Source organism: Meleagris gallopavo, chromosome 6, assembly GCF_905368555.1.
Source record: "Meleagris gallopavo chromosome 6, MGAL_WU_HG_1.1, whole genome shotgun sequence".
NCBI lineage: Eukaryota > Metazoa > Chordata > Aves > Galliformes > Phasianidae > Meleagris > Meleagris gallopavo.
This window is the reverse complement of record NC_139409.1, coordinates 13,285,186-13,307,029: the sequence shown is the minus strand read 5'-3', so window position 1 is coordinate 13,307,029 and position 21,844 is coordinate 13,285,186. Positions and strand designations below refer to the sequence as shown.

General features: G+C 37.4%; 1 protein-coding gene across 12 annotated transcripts in view; it reads right to left on the bottom strand.

The window, feature by feature from the left end:
• The window catches only part of PARD3 (par-3 family cell polarity regulator), a 434,123-nt gene that overhangs the window by 161,790 nt on the left and 250,489 nt on the right, over nt 1-21,844 (bottom strand). For all 12 annotated transcript variants that reach the window (XM_085227074.1, XM_085227084.1, XM_085227082.1 and 9 more), the window contains 3 exons: nt 17,800-17,988; nt 17,159-17,329; nt 6,014-6,164 (listed from right to left, as the gene is read on the bottom strand). In XM_085227074.1, coding sequence (XP_085083200.1) covers nt 6,014-6,164; nt 17,159-17,329; nt 17,800-17,988 — 511 coding nt within the window. The remainder of the gene's footprint in view (nt 1-6,013; nt 6,165-17,158; nt 17,330-17,799; nt 17,989-21,844) is intronic.

Sequence of the window (21,844 nt, the reverse complement as noted above, 5' to 3'; positions counted from 1 at the left end):
ACAGGATTCAAAAGAGATCTTTGAAAAAGGTGAAGGTGGTGAAAGTGCCTAGAAGGAAAAGGCCCTGCATGACAAACATCTCATCACGTCAACCTGAAGTGAATGTGTTCAGTTTGCATAACAGCTGATTCTATACCCAGCAATAACTTCTTTGATGGACAGGTTCATGTTTATCCTGGTGAGGTACTTCTTTTCAAACATAATGTCTGCAAGATTGTTAACTCTGTAGTTAATAATATCTCCAAAGAACTGACTTAGAAAAGGTATAACCTTATGGCATCCTGTAGATTGAATTTCCCATTTGAGAGGCTACAGTAATTCAGTAACATTTTTAACTTTTCACTGCCCTTCTTTATATCTGACAAGGGTGAAGAGTGACATTTTATTAGTTGCTTTGGAATTAAGCAGAAAGCCCATCTGACATACCTGCAGATGAAGCAGATGAAGCTAAAAACAGGTGAAAGGCTTCACCTCCAGCAGATGGTTCAACATACCTCAGCAAAAGGCTCAATACATTCTTTGTAGAGAGCTTAGCTGAAGTGGATATAAAATACCCCTGGAGAAAGCAACTCCACGAGTGTTGTGAGAAACATTACAAAGGAACTTCAAAGAAACTTCAAACCTAGTAATCATCAGTATATTTGACTGATCTGCAAAACTGAGACTTTACTCAAGCTGCCTACAAACCTTTCCAAGACAGTAATTTTCTCACAGGCTAGAAAAGTGCTATTAAATTTAGAATCTGAATGAACATCAAGTCCAGTTTTGCATATATTACTTCATTTTCAGTGAGGTAATCTGTAATAGTATGCAGTACTTTGTACAGTTTAATAAGGAAGGGAAATTCTTCCTTTCAAGTGTGTCACACCACAGGCCAACAAGGCTCAAATTTCTCATACCAGTCTACTAGTACCAGTCTCGTACTAATCTAAACAAGGGTAGCCTAAGGACCCTATCAAAGTATGGGGTGAGAACGGTTCCCAACCATTTGCTCAGAAAAAGAAGTTTCTAAACTCCAGTACTGAATGACTAGTCTCCAGCTCTATGGAACTTAACAGGGAAAATCACGTCAAACAGCAATGCTTCCTATCTGACCATAATTGGATGTAAATTAAGCCACAAACATAAAGTAATTTAAACAAACAAACAAACCACCAAAGCTAAACAACAGCATTTATAGTCTATAAAATGATCAACATGCTCACATTGAAACCAACCTGCTGCTTCCAAAAAGTCCTTCTAAATCTTAAAAATTCATCAAGTTTAATTGATCTGTTAGAATAATTTAGCTTTGACTACACTGGGAGGACCAACTCGTCTGCCCTGATTTTTGTGTTTTTACTATTGCCTTATCTTTAAAGGAAGGCTTCAGAAACCTGTAGAGTACCCTTACAATACATTTAAAACCGAATATTATTTTATGAATGATACTCATGAGCATTTTGATCTTGAAACTGAGGGATTACAATCTGTGGAATTCAATCAACGCTATGCTTCAAGCTCCTTCCACAAATACAACTGAAAATAAATAAATTCTGTCACTCGTTGCCCCTAAACTTAAAGAACTTAAGAAGAAAATGAAAAATATGTTGGGAACTTCAAGTTGAGAATTAATTTCTACAACTACAGAAGACAAAACAATAATGATTGAAACAATAAAAAGAAAATAGTGATGGTGATAAGGATAATAGAGATAAGACTCACTAGAGGAAGGTTACAGAGAATTGTCCAATCAGAACATCTCCAGATCTTCACTTATTTATTTTTCACTAATAGTTTACTTATTCCCAGCAATATAGTGAGCTACAGCAAAATTTCCTGCAGATGGCTTCATCATTAAATTTTCCCAGTTAAATAAATGTGGGATTGGGAATAGAAGTATGAGAACATCTAAGGACTATATGTCTCCACAATACCTAGGCACTGGATCTCAAGAGAGTGCTCATAACTGTCAAGACTACTGGAGTAGACAACCACCTTCAGTTCAGATTCCCAGCTGGGGAACTGCATTATGCTTGTAAAGGATTATTTTCACTTAATTGACACAAATACTCTGTACCTCTAGCTAACTTATTTATTTTAGTGCTTTCTCCTGATTTCTGTCCCGAAGATAGCAATTATTTATGCGGAGAACAAAATATAGCCTGTTGTGTAGTAACTACAACTTTTACAAACTTCTGTGAGATCCTTCAGGATGAAAGTAGATTAAGTGCAAGCCGTTATTGTTCTGTGTACCCCCTAAAAAATAACTTCTGTTTAGTCACAACCGGCAACAAAACCCACTGTGCTCATGAGAAGTATCAGAAATTGGATGAAAGAGATAAAAGAACACTTTGTACTAAGTTGTTTGCTGAGTAAGAATAATTTATTAGAGAGCAGCCACATATTCACATGTTGCAAAGCACAGGAGCATAATGGATAATATACAAGGACGGTGTATCAAAAGAAAAGACTTGAATTTTTAATCACAGAGACAAGCAGACTAGCACAACACAGCTACTGTTTTGAATGTATTATCATCCTGCAACCTGAACATATTAAAACAAATAAATAAACCTTAGGGTTTATTAAAGCTATCTAACTCTTGGGAGATAATACCTTCATTGTATAATTTCCAGAATACAGGAAACGGTTCTTACATATAGAGAATGTCTCCCTTGGATACACAAGCACTTCCTCTCTTCACCAAAAAATTTCAGTTAAATATCAAGCAAGTAAGAGCATCTATAAATTAATAGCAATAATCTTCTGGAGAGGTAGCTTCTTGTAAGAATCATACAAAAAAATTAAGAGATTCATGTTGTCTTTCTCCAGTGAGCAAATATAGCTTGACATAATTTAAATCACATTCTAAAATACATAATTTTATTCCCACTCTCATAGCAAGGTTTGGATCAGGGATTTTGCTGTCCATTATGGATTGAAGGAGTAAAGGAAACTGTTTTAAATGTATTCCCTGAAAAGTACATGGTGCATATTTAAAAGAAGCAAAACTCATTTAAAAGTCTTATTCAAATCTTGAGGAATGACTGCAAAGAGCAGGAATTCTCCAGATCTTCGAACTATCTCTTTTGAATAGTCTAAGTTGGGAAGGAAAAACTTTAAAACCACTGATTTTATCAAGTAGCAAAAGAAGCATTAAGTGGCACTACCTCACACATGAAATCAAACTGGGACTTCCTTGCCACTAGGTATCAGGAGTATTAAAGTTTGTATAGCTCAATTCATTGAGGGCTATGTAAAAATGCACCAAGTGATTCAGATGGTTCCTCAATACTGGGAGAGGACTCAAGGGAATCAGCACTACAAAAAGTGGTTCAAAAAGCACTTTTTTAGTTGTTTTTCATTGTCAGAACCAGAATGGGGAGGGGCAGACTTGTGAATTTAGACTGTTTTTAGAACTAATCCTTGCTTTTAGGCCAATTTTCAAGAGAGGAGGAAAGCTTCTTTGATGTAACACTCCATATACCTTCTTAGGAAAATAAGAGGAGCGCTGAGATTTTTCTCACTATAAACACTAATTCAGGATGTTCAGTGGATAATGCTTGAGCCTTAAAGCTTTAGCTACTCTGAAACAAACCAATTTGTATAAATCTCTGCCAACAGGTAACGATATTGCTCTGTTACACAGCACTACAAGAAAATATGAGTGCAGTAAAAGACTGCCAACAGTGTGCTTTTAATGTAGTGGTACTGATTCATACAGAAAGATTAGCATAAAAAAAAACTGACTGCTTTCTGAAAGCTGAGTTAATCATGACAGTTTTGTGAAGGAGCCATGATTATAGAGGGGAGTGAACTAGTCCTGGCAAAACCAGTTTTCAGTTACACCACAGCAGACCATTTTTACTGTAAGATTCAGGCACAACCTGACCTTCCAAGGGCTACCAACTAAAGTATCAATGGATTTAAGTCACAATCTACTTTAAGCCAAATTTGTACATAGTTCCTATTCTCTGAAAACAACAAAAAAGGAATGATTCAGAGGAAATCAAAAGATCTATTGCAGGTTATTGAACTAATACACAATGCAGGATGGATTTTTTTTTTTTTTTCCATAGCTATACATAGTAGAACTATCCAAAAGCACTAGATTTTAAGAGCTTTTGGAAAGATTTACGGTCTTTTTTAGGAACATATGTTATTGGCTACCAGTAAAAGAGTGATACCAGACTGATGAACAGCTAGTTCGATTTGGTGTGGCAAGTCATGAGTTTCTTTGACGTGGCAGCACACTGCACTGCCTGAAGTATGTGTACACAGACTCTCTTGGGGCTTCTCCCATCACTGGACAAGGTGTTTAAGCAATAATGCCTTAATGCTTACAGGAGTTGGACTTGCAAATCCTCTGAAATACTGATGGGAAAAGCAGAAGATGGTGCTTTGCAAACATTTTATCTAAAGTCCTGACACCACAGGAACTAGGTTTGTTTTAGGGAAAGTAGTGCTAGAGAGTGCTGCTCCTTAATTTTTTCAACAGATCTGCATTTTTTGAAAAAAATGTCTTCTTTAATAGCCTGGGACTTTGACTGGAAAGGTTTCATGCTTCCAGGATTCTCCCTCCAAAGTTCCACAAGATGTAAGGCAATAAAATAGAACATGATTTATTTTTAATTACTGTTGCCCAAATGCACCAAGTTAGACAAAAGGTCTAACTGATGAAGTATCTTAAATAGCAAATTTGGAGATGCTCATGGAGTTTATAAACTATGTTATTGTCCTACTGCTAAGAAACAAAAAACCTCAAATCTAAAGAATAAAAAAAAAATTAAAAAGCATTCTCAAAGCACAACCAAGGGTACAGACTCATTATTGACTAGAAATTTTTCTAAAGCTGAAAGTCAATCTTAATCATTCCAAACTAAATTCAGTTTTGCTTCATATCAAGTTTGCAGCAGCAACTTCTATTGTAATCTGTGCGTCAAGAACACTAGAAAGAGTCAGAGATGTAATGGTCATTTGTTACTTGCAGCACAAGGAAGCAATTATAGCATCTTATATCAAGTGCTATTTTATATTCTAAATTTGAAAATCCCTTCCAACTCATTCAATCTTTGTCAGTGAATCCAAACACTCCTGTGGTACCCAGCTCTGTACTGTTCATACGAGGCTGAATTGCTGCAGAACAACTGCATTAACCTCATTATCCAATGGGCAGCAAAAAAAAAACACCAAAAAACAAACAAAGAAATAAAATACCCTAATAAGCATAAATGGGTACAAGATTTCCTTGTTTATTTTTTTTGCTTCTATATAACTAAAGCAGAGAAGAAAAAATGCTGGAATTATAAATTTGTTGCAGAAAGTCACTGACTTTTCGTCATAATGAAGACCCAACATAGAGACTATGCCAACTAATTTCTTCTCCTAAATCAGACACTGAAAACCACGATAGATTCTCCTATGATTTGTTCTATCATCTGCCATGAGATAAGAAATTCACTTTATAAATCCATTTATAAACTTTCTGTGCGAACCTCATAGTGGCCATTCAGTAGCTGAAAAGGCCTATAGGAAACCAGGGGAGGAACTTTTTCTAAAAGCATGTAGTGATAGGATGAGAGTTAATGGCTATAAACTGGAAGAGGGTAGATTTAGACTAGATATTAGGAAGAAATTCTTCACTGTGAAAATGGTAAGACACTGGAACAGGTTGCCTAATGAGGTTGTGAATGCCCCCTCCTTAGAGATGTTCAAGACCAGGTTGGATGGGGCTTTGAGCAGCGTGGTCTAGAGGGAGGTGTCCTTGCCAATAGCAAGAAGGTTGGAACTAGGTGATCTCTAAGGGCCCTTCCAACTCAAACCATTCTATGATTCTATGATTTATTGACTTTTTTTTCCTCACAATGCATATCCAAAAGACTTGTGTAGAACAATTTTAAGGCACGTTTTAGGTTGGTCGTGGCAAATTCCATATTCCCTGGCTCCCACATAAGTAGCACATTAATCACCTTTCCATAGTTTGCAGAAAGGATGAAAACAAAGCACATTTAACAGAGCTCATCTGACTTACCCATGATCCTGCTCAGTGCAGCATTCCTTGTAGGCGACTCGCTGAGCCCCTCAATCCCACTGTACAGGGAATGGGAAATCCTTCGCTCCCTGTCATCCAGAAGTGTCTCTATGGGCAGCTCTGGACCAGAGGGGCTCCCAGGTGACTCCAGCTGCACAGAGAGAGGAAAATTAGTGCTGAAAGTGTATTTAGCAGCATGGGGGAACAATAACAACTTGCCTAGGGCCTAGACCTGTCTGGGCACCAAATGAGCTAGAACTTCTCTCCCTGGACAAATATAATTTGCAATGACAGCTCTGCTTAATGACCAACTTTGTAGGCCACTTTACGCTGCACCTCCTATGGCGCCCTGTCAAATTTCAAATCCTTCAGCAGAAAATTGGTGGAAAAAAAAAACCACATTGCATTTTGGTGTCTCTTTGTTGCAGAATTACTTAAACAGACAGTTAGGGCTTTTTCTTCAGTATTAACGGCAGACAGCTGGGTCATCTTTCCCATATTGACAGCCTGTCAGAACAAGACTTCCGTCAGGGTGCAGAGGAGAAACCACTCGGAATTGGGCTCTGGAGCTATTTGATGTGGTGCAATTTGCATTCAAATGTAATCACCACAGGTACCCCCATGAAATTCCACCACAGATATTAGTAACCAATACACACTCACACCTTTTATAATTAGGAGAAAAATAATAGAATGAAAGAAAAATCAAGTTTCACATTAACTTTTAATATTAATATTTCCTATTCATGATGAGTACCCTGCCATTCTTGTCTGCAGAGTACAGTGATCTTATGTTCTTCTTTCAGTCAATCCTTGGCACTGCTACAGCACATTGCTAGAGCCACTAAAGTCACCGGGGCAAAGCCTCTGGCTGCTTTCCACCAGAGCAGCTGAACTCAGGAAAGCTAGGCTCACCAGCACCCCAGGCAGAAGGCAGACCCCCTGGGCTGTGCAAAGGCCAAGGAAGTAGGTGGTGCAGGAAGGGATGGAGATAGGCTGCTTGGCCACATGCACAGAGGTGAAAGTTGCTTGCATGGCCTCTTCCCCATCCCAGAGCCTTCCATCACAAGTCTTCTCCATGCGACTTCCCAGTTCAACCTTAGATTGCAGAACCTGATCATCCTTTTTTTTCTCCACGTGCCTCTCAGATTTTTCAGCAAAAGAGGAAAAATTATGATTTCCCCAGAGAGTCACAGAGATCTCAGTGGGAAGCAGAACCTGTGTGCAGCAAGAAAGAAAACAATCTGATATCATCTAGCTAGATTTAGACACTCCATTACCTAAGGGCACTGCCAACACAGCTCCTCAGAGCAAGGCAAGCAAACACCAGCCAGCTGAAGCTAGCTGAGGGGATAGGAGGCCACTCACTCCATTACCTGGCCCCTTACCATCCAGCCTCCTGCCTAGAGAGCTCTCAACTCACCTCATCTCTAGCACCCTTCTGCTGACTTGGCATATAAGACTGAGAGCATTAAATCAACTAAATGCCACAAACTACATGCAGTTCTATTAAAAAGTAACAAATCCAAAAACAGATATGTTTTGCATGGTACGAACTTACACATCAAATCACTACCTGTTTTCACCAACGTGCCTTTTACAGTTGATGTGCAAAGTTAAATTCTAAGAACAACATGCCTACACAAATCCCACAGCATATATTTTATGTGTGCACGGACCGGAAGATACTGAGCACACAGCAAACTCTTCAAAGCTGCTGGGAGCGTTTATTTCACAGGACTGGTCTCTAAATGAGCATAAGAGGAGTAGTTCATAGTTTCCTGAATTCTAATAACAAGAAACATGTTTGTTGTGCTGCTTTTTCTTTTCTTTTTTTTTTTTCTTTCAAACAGCTGCCCATTATTAATCACCCTACCCACATTTCCCAGAAGACTAAGAAAAGTATGCCATGAAAGATTTCTAAAAATCTGCTTGCAGGGCTGAAAAGCACTCAACAACAGCCTTTGCGGCAGTGGCTTTGAAGTCAGCCCGATGGACGAACAATTTTTGACATTTGGCTGCTGGCGTGTGGCCACGTACACTGAGGGACTGGAGTTTTCCAAAATGCTGCATTCTTGAGTTGCCAAGACCACAAACGGAGGTCGCAGAGTCTGTAAAAATTATTATTTCTGTTCAAAGCCATCATCTGTTTAATATAAATGAGAGATTTAATGAAGTTCCAAATTGTAGACTTATCTTCCCTCGTTTGATAAGCACAGGGGAGATTTACTGCATCGGAGGGTCAACACAATTACAATTGGAGGCACGTCAAGCTGCAGGAGAATAATAAACTTGCAGTGCAAGTGAATTAGACTGAGTAAGGTTTAAATCGTGAAATGAGGATTTGTTTTATTAGTTTTTTTAAATTGCAGATTACAACTGACAGCTTTACTGAAAAGTGAATTAAACAATATTTGTACTAAAGAAATCTAAGGCAAATTCAAAAAGACTAGGAACACTAAATTTTGACAGACTGGGGGAAAAAAATACAGAGATTTTACTGCTTGAGAGCAGTATATTAAATATATTAAATGATAAACTAACCTTTATTTTACTGCCTTTAAATAAGGTATGAAAATATAAAGTGCTTTGGAATTTATTCTGCCCGTGCTATATTGATGTAACAAGTGTCCAGCGTTTCATGAGCCGTATCACATGTTTTTCATGTGACAATCCATCAAATTTCAGACTCATTTGTAGGAAGGTCTTAAGAGAGATTTTCAGAAAGATACTCCAAAGAAAAGATCTCAGAATCAGAGAAATATGTAGAAATATAAATTTAATAGAGTAAATACAGGATAAATACAAGCAGTAGAAGAGCACTGTGTTCAAATGGCTGTGTTATGCAAAGTAAATCATGTATTTTACTATTTTCAGGAGGAAAACTTTTCCCATTTCTAATTAGCATCATAAAAAGAAGTGTTCAAGCAAAAGTATAGACAGCCAACTACAGAAATATTTTACAAAAGATCCAGTGCCTTTCATAAAATAACAAAAATCAGACAGGAATTACACAAGAGACGTGCACCAAAAAAATCTTTTGCGTGCACTGCCAATAGAAAGTCTATGTAGGAAAAAACACATTTAATTTGGAAACTGTGCTGTGGGGGCAAGACAAAAAGATCAACAATCCAAAGTAAGATTACTGCTGAAATAAAGAACTGCTCCTCCTAATGCATTTCTAATAAAGACCTTGAATTAAACATTCCAGCTTTTTTTCTTAGCTGATACTAGTGTTAGTCAGTATAATTTAATTGAACTGATAATGATTTGATAATACAAACAAAGATGTATAAATGCCTGACCTTCATTAAAGGCTCGGCTAGGAAACAAGCCAGGCAGCAAACTCACCTCTAATATGTTTTATCGGTAGCCACCCTAGCAGCAGCACTGCTTGATACAAGACTGCAGAGTCAAAGACTAGTTGAGGTTGGACAGATCCTCTGGAAACCATCTAGACCAGCCTTTTGCTCCAAGCTACGCTCAGTAAGAGCAGGTTGCCCTGGGACTTTTTCAGCTGGGTTCTGAATATCTCCAAGACTCCACAACCTCCCTGAGCAACATGTGCCAGTGCTTGATTGCTATTGCAATAGAAGACGTGTTTGAAGAGTTTTCAGTTTGTACTCTTAGTCTTTTATCCTGGCACTGGGTACCACAGAGAAGAACTTAGATGAGACTTCTTTACTCCCCCCATCATGGATTCACAGACACAGACAAACCCTAGCCTCCTCAACTCGAGGCTGCAGTTTTTTCCTCTGTGTTCTAGCATTTATCTGTAATAAATGATCATATTAGTCAAAATACAGGAAAACCTTACATGCTGCAGATTGCCTGTATTTTCTGTCCATTCTCTTAAAATAAAACTAGAAATAACATTCTTTTTCTTCTTTTTTTTTTTTTTTTAAATAGAAAAGGTCATCACCCTGGCCTTTTGTCATTCAGATAAGAACCAGCTGTTAGCTAAAGCACTATCTGTACTAACTAGCCCAGATGTTGCTTATCTAGATGATAAAAGGACTACTAATGCAGTCCCTTTTAGTTAAACACCACCATCCATCCTATCTGAAGTTATGCACATAAATATTAAAAAAAAAGTTTACATGCAAGAACATTGCCAAAATATTCAACGCATAAACAAATTTTTCTTAAAAAAAAAATAATAAAAAAAGAAACAATAATTCCACTCTCTTTTTCATTTGGAGAGTAAGTTATCCAATGCAGGCATAGAAGCATTATGGGTTTTAAGAAGCCAGTATACAAATTTGCTAAAATTTTTGTTGCATCCAGGATTCTGAAGCTTTTTCTGTCACACACATATCATTCTTCAGGCTTTCTTTATCCTTTCTTATCTGCGTACAGTGGCTAATACGATATCCAAAATGCTTCAATTTTTTTTTTTCAACAGATAATTTTACATTACTACTAACCAATATTAACTATGGTTGAGTTCCCACATTATGGAGAAACTTTACAAGATGGGAAAATGTAGGTAATAGCCACTAAGAGGTCAGTTTTGACTTATATGCACAAACAGGACTTATTAAATGTAAATTTAATTAGTAAAATGTTTCTAAGAAGTGTTGTGTTCTTGTTCTGATAAAGCTAAAAGAGCAGCTTCGCAAAATGTAGTTAGATGGTAAGTTACTGAGGAGGAACCTGGGTCAACATGGAGCTTATAACCTGACAGGGATAGCAAATATTTAAGGGAGACAAAAAATTATTCATAGTAAATGGGCACAGGTTCAGCAGAATGGAAGACACAATGACGCGATGAAATAAGTAAACATATTTATATTTCACTATTTTTTTAATAATTATTCTCTGGAATTCACACACCAAAAAGACTGCTAGAAGACTCTAACCTGACTGTTAACAAACACTGTATTAGAAACTCAAGTACAATGTGCAACAATTTTTAAAAACCCACCAAAACAGCCCAAGAAATTAAGAGAAAGGTTAATGATTTTAAGCAGCACCCTTCATAGAATACTCAGACTGAAGATAAAATGTTCTCCAGAGACATCAGGCACATACCCAGGGAATCAGTGGCACTACTCAACAGCAAATGAGCAAAACAGGTTCTGAGAGATAAACCCGTAGTGGGGAAGCTCAGTGATTTCTGTGTCTGAAATTATTGTCAAATGTACTGGGGAGATTTCTATATCTGACCCCAACCTTTGTAGCAAATAAGGCAAAGAACCAGGGTCAACCAGAAGAAAGCACCCAGGAAACGTTAGACAAATGGGTAGGTGAGAAGTTAACATGTCACCCAGGTTGGATGGCTTTCTCCCAGGAGCCTTGAAGGAACACATATGTGAAATTGCATAACTGCTAGGCAAAATGTACAACATTCTATTAAGAATGGCCGTGGTGCCAGAGGAAGGTGGTTGCCCATACACCTGGAAGTGATCTTGGGAACTACAGACCCAAGAGCCTGGCTTTCAAGATTAAATGGTGGGATCTACAATAATGAGTAAAAACATTGAGAATGGCTGACACAAGTCTGTGAGGAGGCAATGCTAGTCTGTCAGAGGAAATCCTGCCTCACTGACATGCTGAAGTTGCACAAAGATGCCAGTAAGTTCTCCAAGTTCTCTCGGGCAATAAAACAGACATAATACATTTGCATTTTCCAAAAGCTTTTCCCATAGCTTCATATCAAAGGCTCTAAAAAAAGCAATTTTTCATGGAACTGGACAAGGTTTTCATTTGCTGAATCAAAATCTGGCTAAAGGATTGGAAACACAAATCAGTCTTCAGGATGGAGAAAAGTCAGCTGTAGATTCCCCCAGGGTTCCAGGCTGGGAACAGCTTAAACTGATGAGCAGCTTTATCAGTGTACTGGATAAGGGGCTAAACAGTGAAATTGGTGTTTGAAGAAGGTATTAAAGATTTTTTGATAGTTAAATGAAGTCCAGAACGACTTCACAAAACTAATCCAGTGAGGAAAAACAAATAAACAAAAAAAGCATATGAATTTCATAGTAACTAAGTAATGCATTAAAGGAAAAAATGATGCTGAATTTTTATACTGGAAAGAATAGATGTTTGTTTGTTTCTTTTGTTTTTCTTTTTGTAATGAAACCACTCACTTGAACAATCGCTCGCACTAATCTGCCAATTTACTTAAGCAGTTGATTAGGTGGTAAGGTCCTTATATGGTCTGAATTGATGACTTTCTCCACTTCAAGGTATACTCTTTTTTCAACTCAGCAACTGGACCAAAGATAAACAGACAAGCAGAAAAAAATTTGGAGATCTGCAAATCGTTTGCAAATCTTTTTTTCAGGTAGGTTTGGCATGACATTATTTCTGTCAAAAAGGTGAGACAGACGAGAAAAACCCTTGAAATCTCCCATTTTGAGGAAAATGGTGATGCGCTCTCTCTTAATGGTACACAAGTGCTGACTGTGTGTGACATGAACAGACTGCCTCTAAGCAATCTGCGCCTCTAAGCTGTCCAGGTTGAAGGACTGAAAAGAGCAGGATTCTGAAAGTAACAATTACCTTTATTTTCTTGAATCAGCACATACTGCCAGCAGCTGCACTCATCTGGCTGACAGTCATGCCTAAGCGCTGCGTACGCATTATGGTGATACAGCCAGCAGCTGTTTGCCCATACAGGCTAATTGTCATAATATCACTAATTAACTGAACACACTGCAAGGAGCTCAAGTGTTTCTCCTTAAATCTTAGACTCCTCAGTAATTAAAAAAAATTAAATAAATCAACAATGAGTTAAGGACCCAAAAAGCTGATGGCTACATCCTGTGAAAACTGACCTGTTACATATTGGCTATAAGTGATTATCAAGTCAACACTATTGTTATTTTTCCTTTTTTTTTTTTTTTGCCACTGTCCACACAACTTTGGAAATATAACTTATAGTATCTCTGCTTATATAGGAAAGTTTAAGTGTCAACCCACAACGCTAATCACAGAGGGCTAGGCTGGAAGTTGTAAACATAGATTTGAATAGATTTGAAAGGGAGTAGATGGAACCTTAGACATATCCAAATCCCATGCTAAATGTTAGAAAAATGTTTTTGTTATACTAATCTAACAACATCCATCACACACTCAGTGTGTGATTTGTTCTGGAGTGGCTGAGATATTAAATAAAGCTTTGCAACTTTTATAATAGTGCAGTTTCTCTGTAAACTGTATTACTGTGCTCTATGTAGATGCAATGCATACAAGAAAAATTCTAATCCACAGCCTTAGCTTGGAGTTCATTCATAACTACCACTCACTCCAAGCTTTTATCAATATTTACAACAAGATAGTTAACTTGAAAACCTGATAGGTTAGACTGTGTCTCCTGGTGAGTCAATGAAAACCCTTTTGACAGGCAACCCTTCAGTTCAGTAAAACCACAACAGTACAAAAAGGCTTTCTACCTTCTGGGAAGTTTGTGGTCTCTTTTGAGTTTACAGTTATGTCACAGATGATGATGTAAATGATCCCCTCACTACTTCTCTGAAGACAAGATAATATGGTTAGTGTGTTTATGTATGCTTTCATTGTTACAATAATTGCTTTGGAAGTCAAAGCATGAGAAATTGTGAAGAGAATAATGCTGGCACAAAAAAAGGAGCATCAGAGGCAGCTGCACTACATTCTGAAATAGTTTCTCAAGCTAACTATGGAAGCCTAAAGACTTTCTGATCAAAAAATAAGTAGCTCACCTGCCGCAGAGGGGAGGTGGTTGTCCCTGCCTTTCTCAGCCAGCACCCAGGGACTGAGCCATCCTCCTTTCTAGACAAGAATCAAAAAGGAATCAAGGACACATGAAATATTTTGGTCAGAGCAGAAACACAAAGGGGCAGTGCTCTGTAGAACTGCAATGTCAAATCAGTTCTCCCCTCTTCACAATGTTTAGGGCTGATTATGGAAAACAAACATTAAAAGAACTGAGTATTCATACAACTTTCTTAAAATCCAATTCCAACTCTCTCTTACTCAAGAGAAAAGATGAGTTGCCCACCTTTCTCAAAAGAACTTGAGTTCATTTTGCAAATGCAAAACAAATACTGGACTTGAACTCTCACTGGGGAAAAAGACAAGCAGGGCATTCTCTTGTTTTTCTTTTCTTTTTTTCTTTTTTGTTTTTTTGTTTTGTTTTGTTTTGTTTTTTAAATCAGACAGCAAATGTTTTTATCATCCAGACACTGAACATAATTCTTTCTTGCATTGGCATCATCACCCCTTGTACAGATTCCACAAGCTAAATTCCTCAGCAGAGATGCTTGGGGTTGCTCCATAGCAGGGCAAAGAATTCCAGGAGGCAGAGGCCTGACCTTGGGCTGCGGTGCAGCGCTGACCATGTCACCGGAATGGAATGGAATAAACAATTCTGTTGACAAAGCACTAAAGGGAATATAATCGGGCTCTGTTCCACTTAACTGTGGTTCTGCAAGACTAACGAGAGTGTAAGCTATTTATTTTTGCCAGTCACATGGGCACGTACAATCCTAAATCAACACAGGAAAGGAATCAATTGAACAGGATCTTTATTTTTGTTATTTTGGGGTGACATTTTTGGAGAACAAAAAGAGAGGCATACCCATATGAAACAGCAGGTAAAATAAAGAGTTGTGTAAATGTAAAGATTTTCTTTTGTCTTTGAGAAAAGAAAGTAAAAACCCTTTTCTGAAGAACAAGTTAGTGAAATGTGTGACAGGATCTGCCTGTGTGATCCTCTTCATCCTAATCTGCAAGTTCTTGAATTTGCTTCTGGACAGATGCCATTTTTTTGGGATTTTTTTTCCTGATATTAAAAATCTTCACAAAGACTGTACACTAATCTGGTAGCAGTTACAGGAATATTCTATTAGAACACATTATGTACCAGGGCGTCTAAGAAATCAAAACTGCTGAGCTAAGTACAGTTTAGACATGGCCAATATGTGATGCTCCTTGGGAAAACAACCATCACTGCAGGCCTCAGCCACACTGTGCTGCTCTCCATAGGGGTCTCAGTCTACACATGCATTATTTGGGGGCTGAACTACCTGAGCATTATGCTCATATATGAACTTTATGTAAAATACGTAAATAATATTAACATAGTTTATCAATCTTATATAAGAATATCTAAAGTTTAAATCCTTACAATTCCTAAAAAAGGAATTAGGCTTTAATTCCTAGGTGGAGAGAAAAATTTCTCTTTGCTTTGCATTTTACTGAAGTCTGGGCCTTCAAGGCTTTCAGAAAACATTCTTCAATAGTGCCAGCTCAGCAGCTTTTATGTTCATGCAGCTTGTGACTTCAGCATATTAAAATACACAAACAGTATTTACATCGTATTTCCCTTGGCTGAATGGGATGACAGCAAATATTCCTGAGAATAAATGGTTACCAAGAAATTACTTAATAAAGATTATCACTGTACCAATGATTGCACATCAACGCTTTTCCAAATCATGATGGCTCATCTCGCTATCTTATAAAGGTGTTAGGAAATGCACAAAACCCACTAAGGTAGACTCAGACAGATACAGTTTCACACCCTTCTGCTGATATGAATCCATCTCAGTGTATGTAAATCTGATTCTAAAATCATTTCCTTCATTCAGAGCATAAATACTGTAAGCCATGCCACTTTTGCCAAATGATTTCTGCAAAAAAAAAATTGTGTAAATATCAAACAGATGTAAGGCAGAAGATTATTCTTAATGTGAATGATCAGCAATACCACCAGATTTAAAGAGCTGCTCCATTATGTTTATAAACACTGTCTAGATACATTTGTTCTAGAAGACATTAATTAAAATTAGAAAGAACACTTTCTGTGCCCTTTCTAGAAGAAAAAATTTAAACACGGAAATAGACTAAAATATTTCTTCCCATGTAGAAACATACAAAATACACCTGAAATTGGCTTGAAATAAGAAAGTCTCCAAGTGAGAGAATCTATACCCTCTGGAGTTCAGAACTCTTGCTAACACAGGACATTACCAAATATTAAAAGGACAGAATTCTATCGACACCAGGTGAGAAACCAGTGAGCATCCAAACTGGCTTTCTAGCAGTGTGTATATATGTATTAAAGCTGCATATAAGCACTCAGTCAGGAAAAGCTTAATACTTTTAGAGGAACCGGTGTTTTTTTTTAAAAAGAAAGCTGTTTTTCAAATAAGAGGCTATGAATGGGAATTTTTTTAAAGATCGATTTTACACATTAAAAAGTAAACCCTGCCCTTTCCCCCTAGGCAGGATCTGCAATACTAAACCAATTTGTTCTTTTCCTTGTCCTCAAGGGAAAGAAAAATTCCTGAGAAGACCTTACTGGTGTTAGCAAGAGTGAATGAATGACTTTAGATGCCTTAGGAACAGATGTCTCCCTGATCTGCAATTCAGCCTCATCTTATTTAACTCAGTACATTTTTCTAATGCATTAAAATCATTTTGAAGTCTAGCTCAGTCCTACACAGCATCTGCAGCCTTTCTCAGTATCATATGTCCACATATTTCTACTAGATAACATTGTTTACATTAATCTAGAAGATAAAACTTATACAAATCACAAAAGCATTTGAAAACATCAACACATTAACACAGCACTGGAGAAGACCAAAGCTGCAAAGAAGATCAGAAAAAGAATCACCACTGAGCCCTGACTTCAGTGTCTAGTACTTCCCTGCAATGGAGGAGAAGATACAACATATTGAAAATCAGAATTATTTGCATCTAGTTTTGAAGAATCTTTAAAGGGAACTTCTAATTGCTTAGATAAAATGTAGTAATGAAATATATAAGCTTTATTTTTCATTTAAAAAAATTCAAAGTGACAAAGAAGCAAGTCAGTTGACACTAAGCCTATAAATGAAAGATTCAATAGACCTGCATTAAAACCTTCAAAGAACAAAGATCACATAAGCAGGGGGATCCAATTACAAAATCAATATAGTTTTATTCAGTGTTTCCTGTTATCCATTGATGAAAATACTCAAAAGAAAAACTTTATTGATCTGGTAATAAGGTTAACATGTCTAACACTGAAATTCAGATCATTTTGTAATTCTCTCTTCCTTTAGCTCCTCAAATACTATTTTCCTAGTCTCAGAAGAAACAAGACATCTCCTATAAAGAGAAATAACTTAGAAGTTAAAAATCCCAACCCCAATATCAGAAGTGTATTACCTCATTGCATTTACTTATTCGCCTTGCCACAATAAGCTGAATCATTCCTCGTTTGTTTCCTTCAGTGGACATGGATCTTCTTAAAGTTTCCATAGCATCTTGATTTGTTTTGCCTAGTAATGATTCTCCATTTACTGCTATTAGTTGATCGTTCACTCGGAGCCTGCCATCCTAGAAAGGGAAAAGTTATCTCCAGTCACACAAAATATGCTATGCAGAAGTGTAGTCTGATGGAGAGAGGGGAAAAAATGAAAAAGAATCAAACAACTATACTAAGCCCTAACAGTTTATAGCCAAGTGGACACTCATGTTACAGCTTCTATCGCAGTCGTCGTAGGAAATGTCTATTCCAACCATTCACAGATTTGCACTTCAAGCCATAACCATAATCTGTTTGAGTAAATATAATTCTAACTGAACTGTACCAGAGATGCTTGCGTCCTCCCTAGAATCTTTAAAGGCTGTTAAAATCATCCAGTACTAAACCAGACTTTTTGTAGAAATTGAAATGTTACCTCCAACGGCACAATTCAAAAATGTTAGTTAAAGAACAATCTCATTTTTGTACATGTGGTTATTTTCAAAATATCATAATAATGGAAAACAGAGGAAGAACAAGCACAATAGATGTTCCTTCTTACCTTGGATGCTGCTCCACCGTTAATGATGGACTTGACAAAGATTCCTAAATCGGCGTGATTTTCTTTTGACCGATTCCCTTTGACGCTCACACCAAGTCCAGCTGATCCAGAGTCATTAAGTGGAACTTCAAATGTCAGGAATTCCCTGGTGCCATCAGGTGTGAGAACAAGCTCTTCTTCTTCTGCTTTCTGTCAGGAAGATTAACATGGGATTACAAAGAGCATTTCTCCTCAGGAATTCTCTTCCTTCCACAGCTATTAGCATTTAAAAAAATGCTTTCAACTGCAATGACACAATATTTTCCACAGTAATTATTCGAAGAAACATGAACAAATAGTGTACTTTCAGTCACCTCCAGCTGATGCCTAGAATCAGAAATATCTTATATTTGTGTCTAAGTGCTTCTCTGCCTAGTAAAATAATTGAATAGTATGTCATTACTGAATGTGTCATTAATGCCAACACACATAAACTATCTAATTAGCCAAAAAAAGCCATATCTGAAATATTTTGTGATTTGACTACTTACAGAATTTTTAAAATATCATCATAATCCATGATATCTTTGTGATTCATGGGCAGAAATTACTTGCAAGAAAATTAAATTAAAAAATTATTCAGTTCCCTCATTTTGTTTAAAACTAACTGTATTAGGAAAAACAGAAAATCACACAGCTGAGATCTGAACAGCACATCTCTGCTATTGCCAGGGTTAGTGTCAAATCCAGTTCAGCATGCCAATTTTCCCATCTTTTCTGGCTCTTCCCTTTTCCTCTGTCATCCTACCCACATCTTCGGTTCTTTACTGCTCTCCATACTGTTTTAGCTTCACTAGGACAATCCCAGATTTTGAACACCTGGAATTATAATCACAGCCCAGCCAGTGCCCCTGGCAAGGAGCTGTCAGGACACCCCAGTGCCCCCAAAAGCCATGAAGGGAAGGTGAGTACCCTCTCACTTCACCTCCTGTTGAACTGGTGGCCCAGCAAATGCCTTGGAGATAGGTCGGAGCAGGGTCCCTGGGAAGCCCCAGAAGAGCAGTGGCACTTGTGGGGGTAGCAGGTGTGGACACGATACTCAGAACAGATGATGGGGAGTCCAAGTGTGCTGTTCATTTCTCACCCTCATGAAGAAGCAACAGTAAGAGAATGTCCACCAGAATGTCTAGTAGTCAGTAGTTTGTCTCTAGAAGAATTAGTCTGTCCAATATTTTGATAATCTTGTCAAATAAGATTTATTAAAATCTCTTTTTTACTCTGATTTTACACCCATTTTTCTCATGTCGCTTTCTTTGCATTTCTTTGCAAAACTCGCTCCTGTTTCTCTCTACTCTCAGACAGCTAAAGCAGGACAGGATGCACCACAAGTTAACTTTTGCTTGCTGAGCCATCCCTGTCTCTAAGATCTGAGGAAATGCAAAGCTGACAGACTTTTCTGAAATCCAAACACAGACTACTGCAGAGATGGATGTGAAAGCCATGTGGAATACAGCAGACTGCAATTATCAGTTTGGGCAAAGCATGCTAGTTTTGTCACCATTGACCTAGAAATGCAATGCGAAAATGTCACATGGGAAGGAAGTCAGATTGTTGAGAACACTGGAACAGCCAGGGGAAGGAAAACAGGAGCTCTGTCTTTTCCCATTTGGTTAAAAGCATGAGCCTTAATGTGTTCACCAGCTCTTTTCACTGCATTACATACACGCATATAACCATCGCTTGGTTATAACAAAGCATAATACAATAAACAAAATAAAACAAAAAGCAAACTTAACATCCCCCTCTCCAAGTACCAGCTCAGCTTGCTTATGAATCCCATTATCCAAACACATCTCTTGGCTGTGCAAATCAGCATTATCTGTGCTTGCCATCAGGAGTGGAAATGTCTGCTGTGTCCATGGAAAAAATATTGGATTAAAACATAATCTTCAGGTTTTGGCAAAACTGCAACCCTAATTTTCCTGTTTGAATCACAAAAGCACTAGCTGCAAGATACAGTTGAGATGCACTTTTTGTCAGGTAGCTGCAGAATAAAGGAATCTGAGACAGAAACATACTACTTTTGATTTTTTTGTAACACTGATTGCTTTCATTTTCATTAACAAATAATAGCAGGACAAAAAGCTAGGGAGCTGAAAGGGAGATAAAGCCAAGGCAGGACGCGTGGGTACTCCAAACCACACAAGCTCATTAGATTATTCTTCACTATTGTTATTATAAATTTACAATCAATTCTCCCTTCCTCAATGTTTTCTAATGCTCTAAAAAGTACACAAGCATTTCAGCCATTTTCCAGTGTAGGCCACTGAATTGCTTCTCCTCATGCTCCATCAGGTACACTTCTCCACGCCCATGGGCCCGTTGGAGCACCTCCATCAGTGTTCCCATTGAATGGACTAATGGCCTCAGTGCTTCTCCTCACTGAGCCCAAAGAGCTGCTCTGTCAGCTCAGTCCTGCTCCTGATGTGGTTCTTCCATTGTCTATTTTCTACAGACTTAAACAAGGAAACAATGCAATGCCAACACAGAGCTGCAGACGCCTGAGTGTGGAGATGCTCCACCACTTCCGCTAGAAGCACACTGGAGAAAAACATGGCATTCAAAAAGTGAACCTTTAGGATCCAAGAACTATGGATGTGAAAGTACAGACTTATAACATTTGTGCCACACCACAGTACCAGAGAAGGCCTACCTGTATGTCATACATTGAACACAAACTGTATTTCATGCAAAGCATGGGAAAGGACTATATATTTGTCAGAAAACTTGAAGTGTGAACAAAGGGAGCCACTTTCTGAGAAATGAGCAATGAGATTTAAGTCTGACACTTTGATATTTTGAACCAAAAGTCTTGATAAATATATAAATAAATGAAATAAATATACAAATATATTAAGATTGACCGAATCCTTTTTAACCAAAGTGCTTTACACTACAGAAATACTAAATAGGCACTGATTCTCCCCAATAATTAAATATCTACCTCCGTAAAGAAAAATTTACATCGAAATTGTACTGCATGATAAGAATATAAATGCAATAAACCACAGAAATTCTCCAACACATCCACGAAACAGAATAAAAATGCACAGAAATCTAAAATGCATCATTTAAAAATTTACACTGAGAACACAATCACTTCCTAATTGCAATAACTTCCATTTGATCTTGATATACTCTAAATTAACATCTTAACTGTGTCAATCAAACACCTCAACACTATTTTCATGATTAGTTGATCTGTGGGAGAAATTTATTGCTTCATATACCTTGACAGACCAGAAGTAAACATGCAAGCAAATTTATGTACTATGAACCCTCAGCAACAAAACTCAACTCCCTCGAGATTTTTCACACACTACATCCAAAACAATTAACAGCAGAACAATATTCTGTTCAGACAGAGTCTGCTGAGGAAAAGGTCATCTGAAATGACTTCAGCTGGATGAATGAAGCTGCTCAAGTATGTAATTCGTAATAAAAATTCGATTGGTGATAATTTATGTAGGTGACTTTTTTTTTTTTGCTTCAAATTCATACTTAGCATCAATTTATGCTAAATGACATTGAAGATACATTTTTCACTTTTTAAATGCAATGTAAATATAACGTAAACTTAAAGATAAACTTACTGACTAGAACAAAATGATGGCGATGTTTGAAGATATGCAGAGATTAAAGAAAGATAAAGGGAGGGAAAATATATTACCTTACATATAAAATCAGTTTCTGATCACATTATAAAATCTGATATAATTTTATAAATAACATTAAAATGGACTTTGACAGTAACAATGTAATACAGTTATTGCATCTTGTTAGTAACAGCATCTACTACTGTCCTTTTATGTTTTAAAGCTATAAAGAAATTTCTTGCTTGGGACTTCTTCCCTTTATAAAATCTCATCAGGGTTCAGCTGGTGAATAAACAGCATGAGATGGGTGAAAAAAGAGAGCTAACAAAAACCTCCTCCCACCTAACGGGGGAAGCAATTTTCAATCAAGCTGGGACAGGTTTTCAAAGTGGCTCGCTGCAGCTACAAAT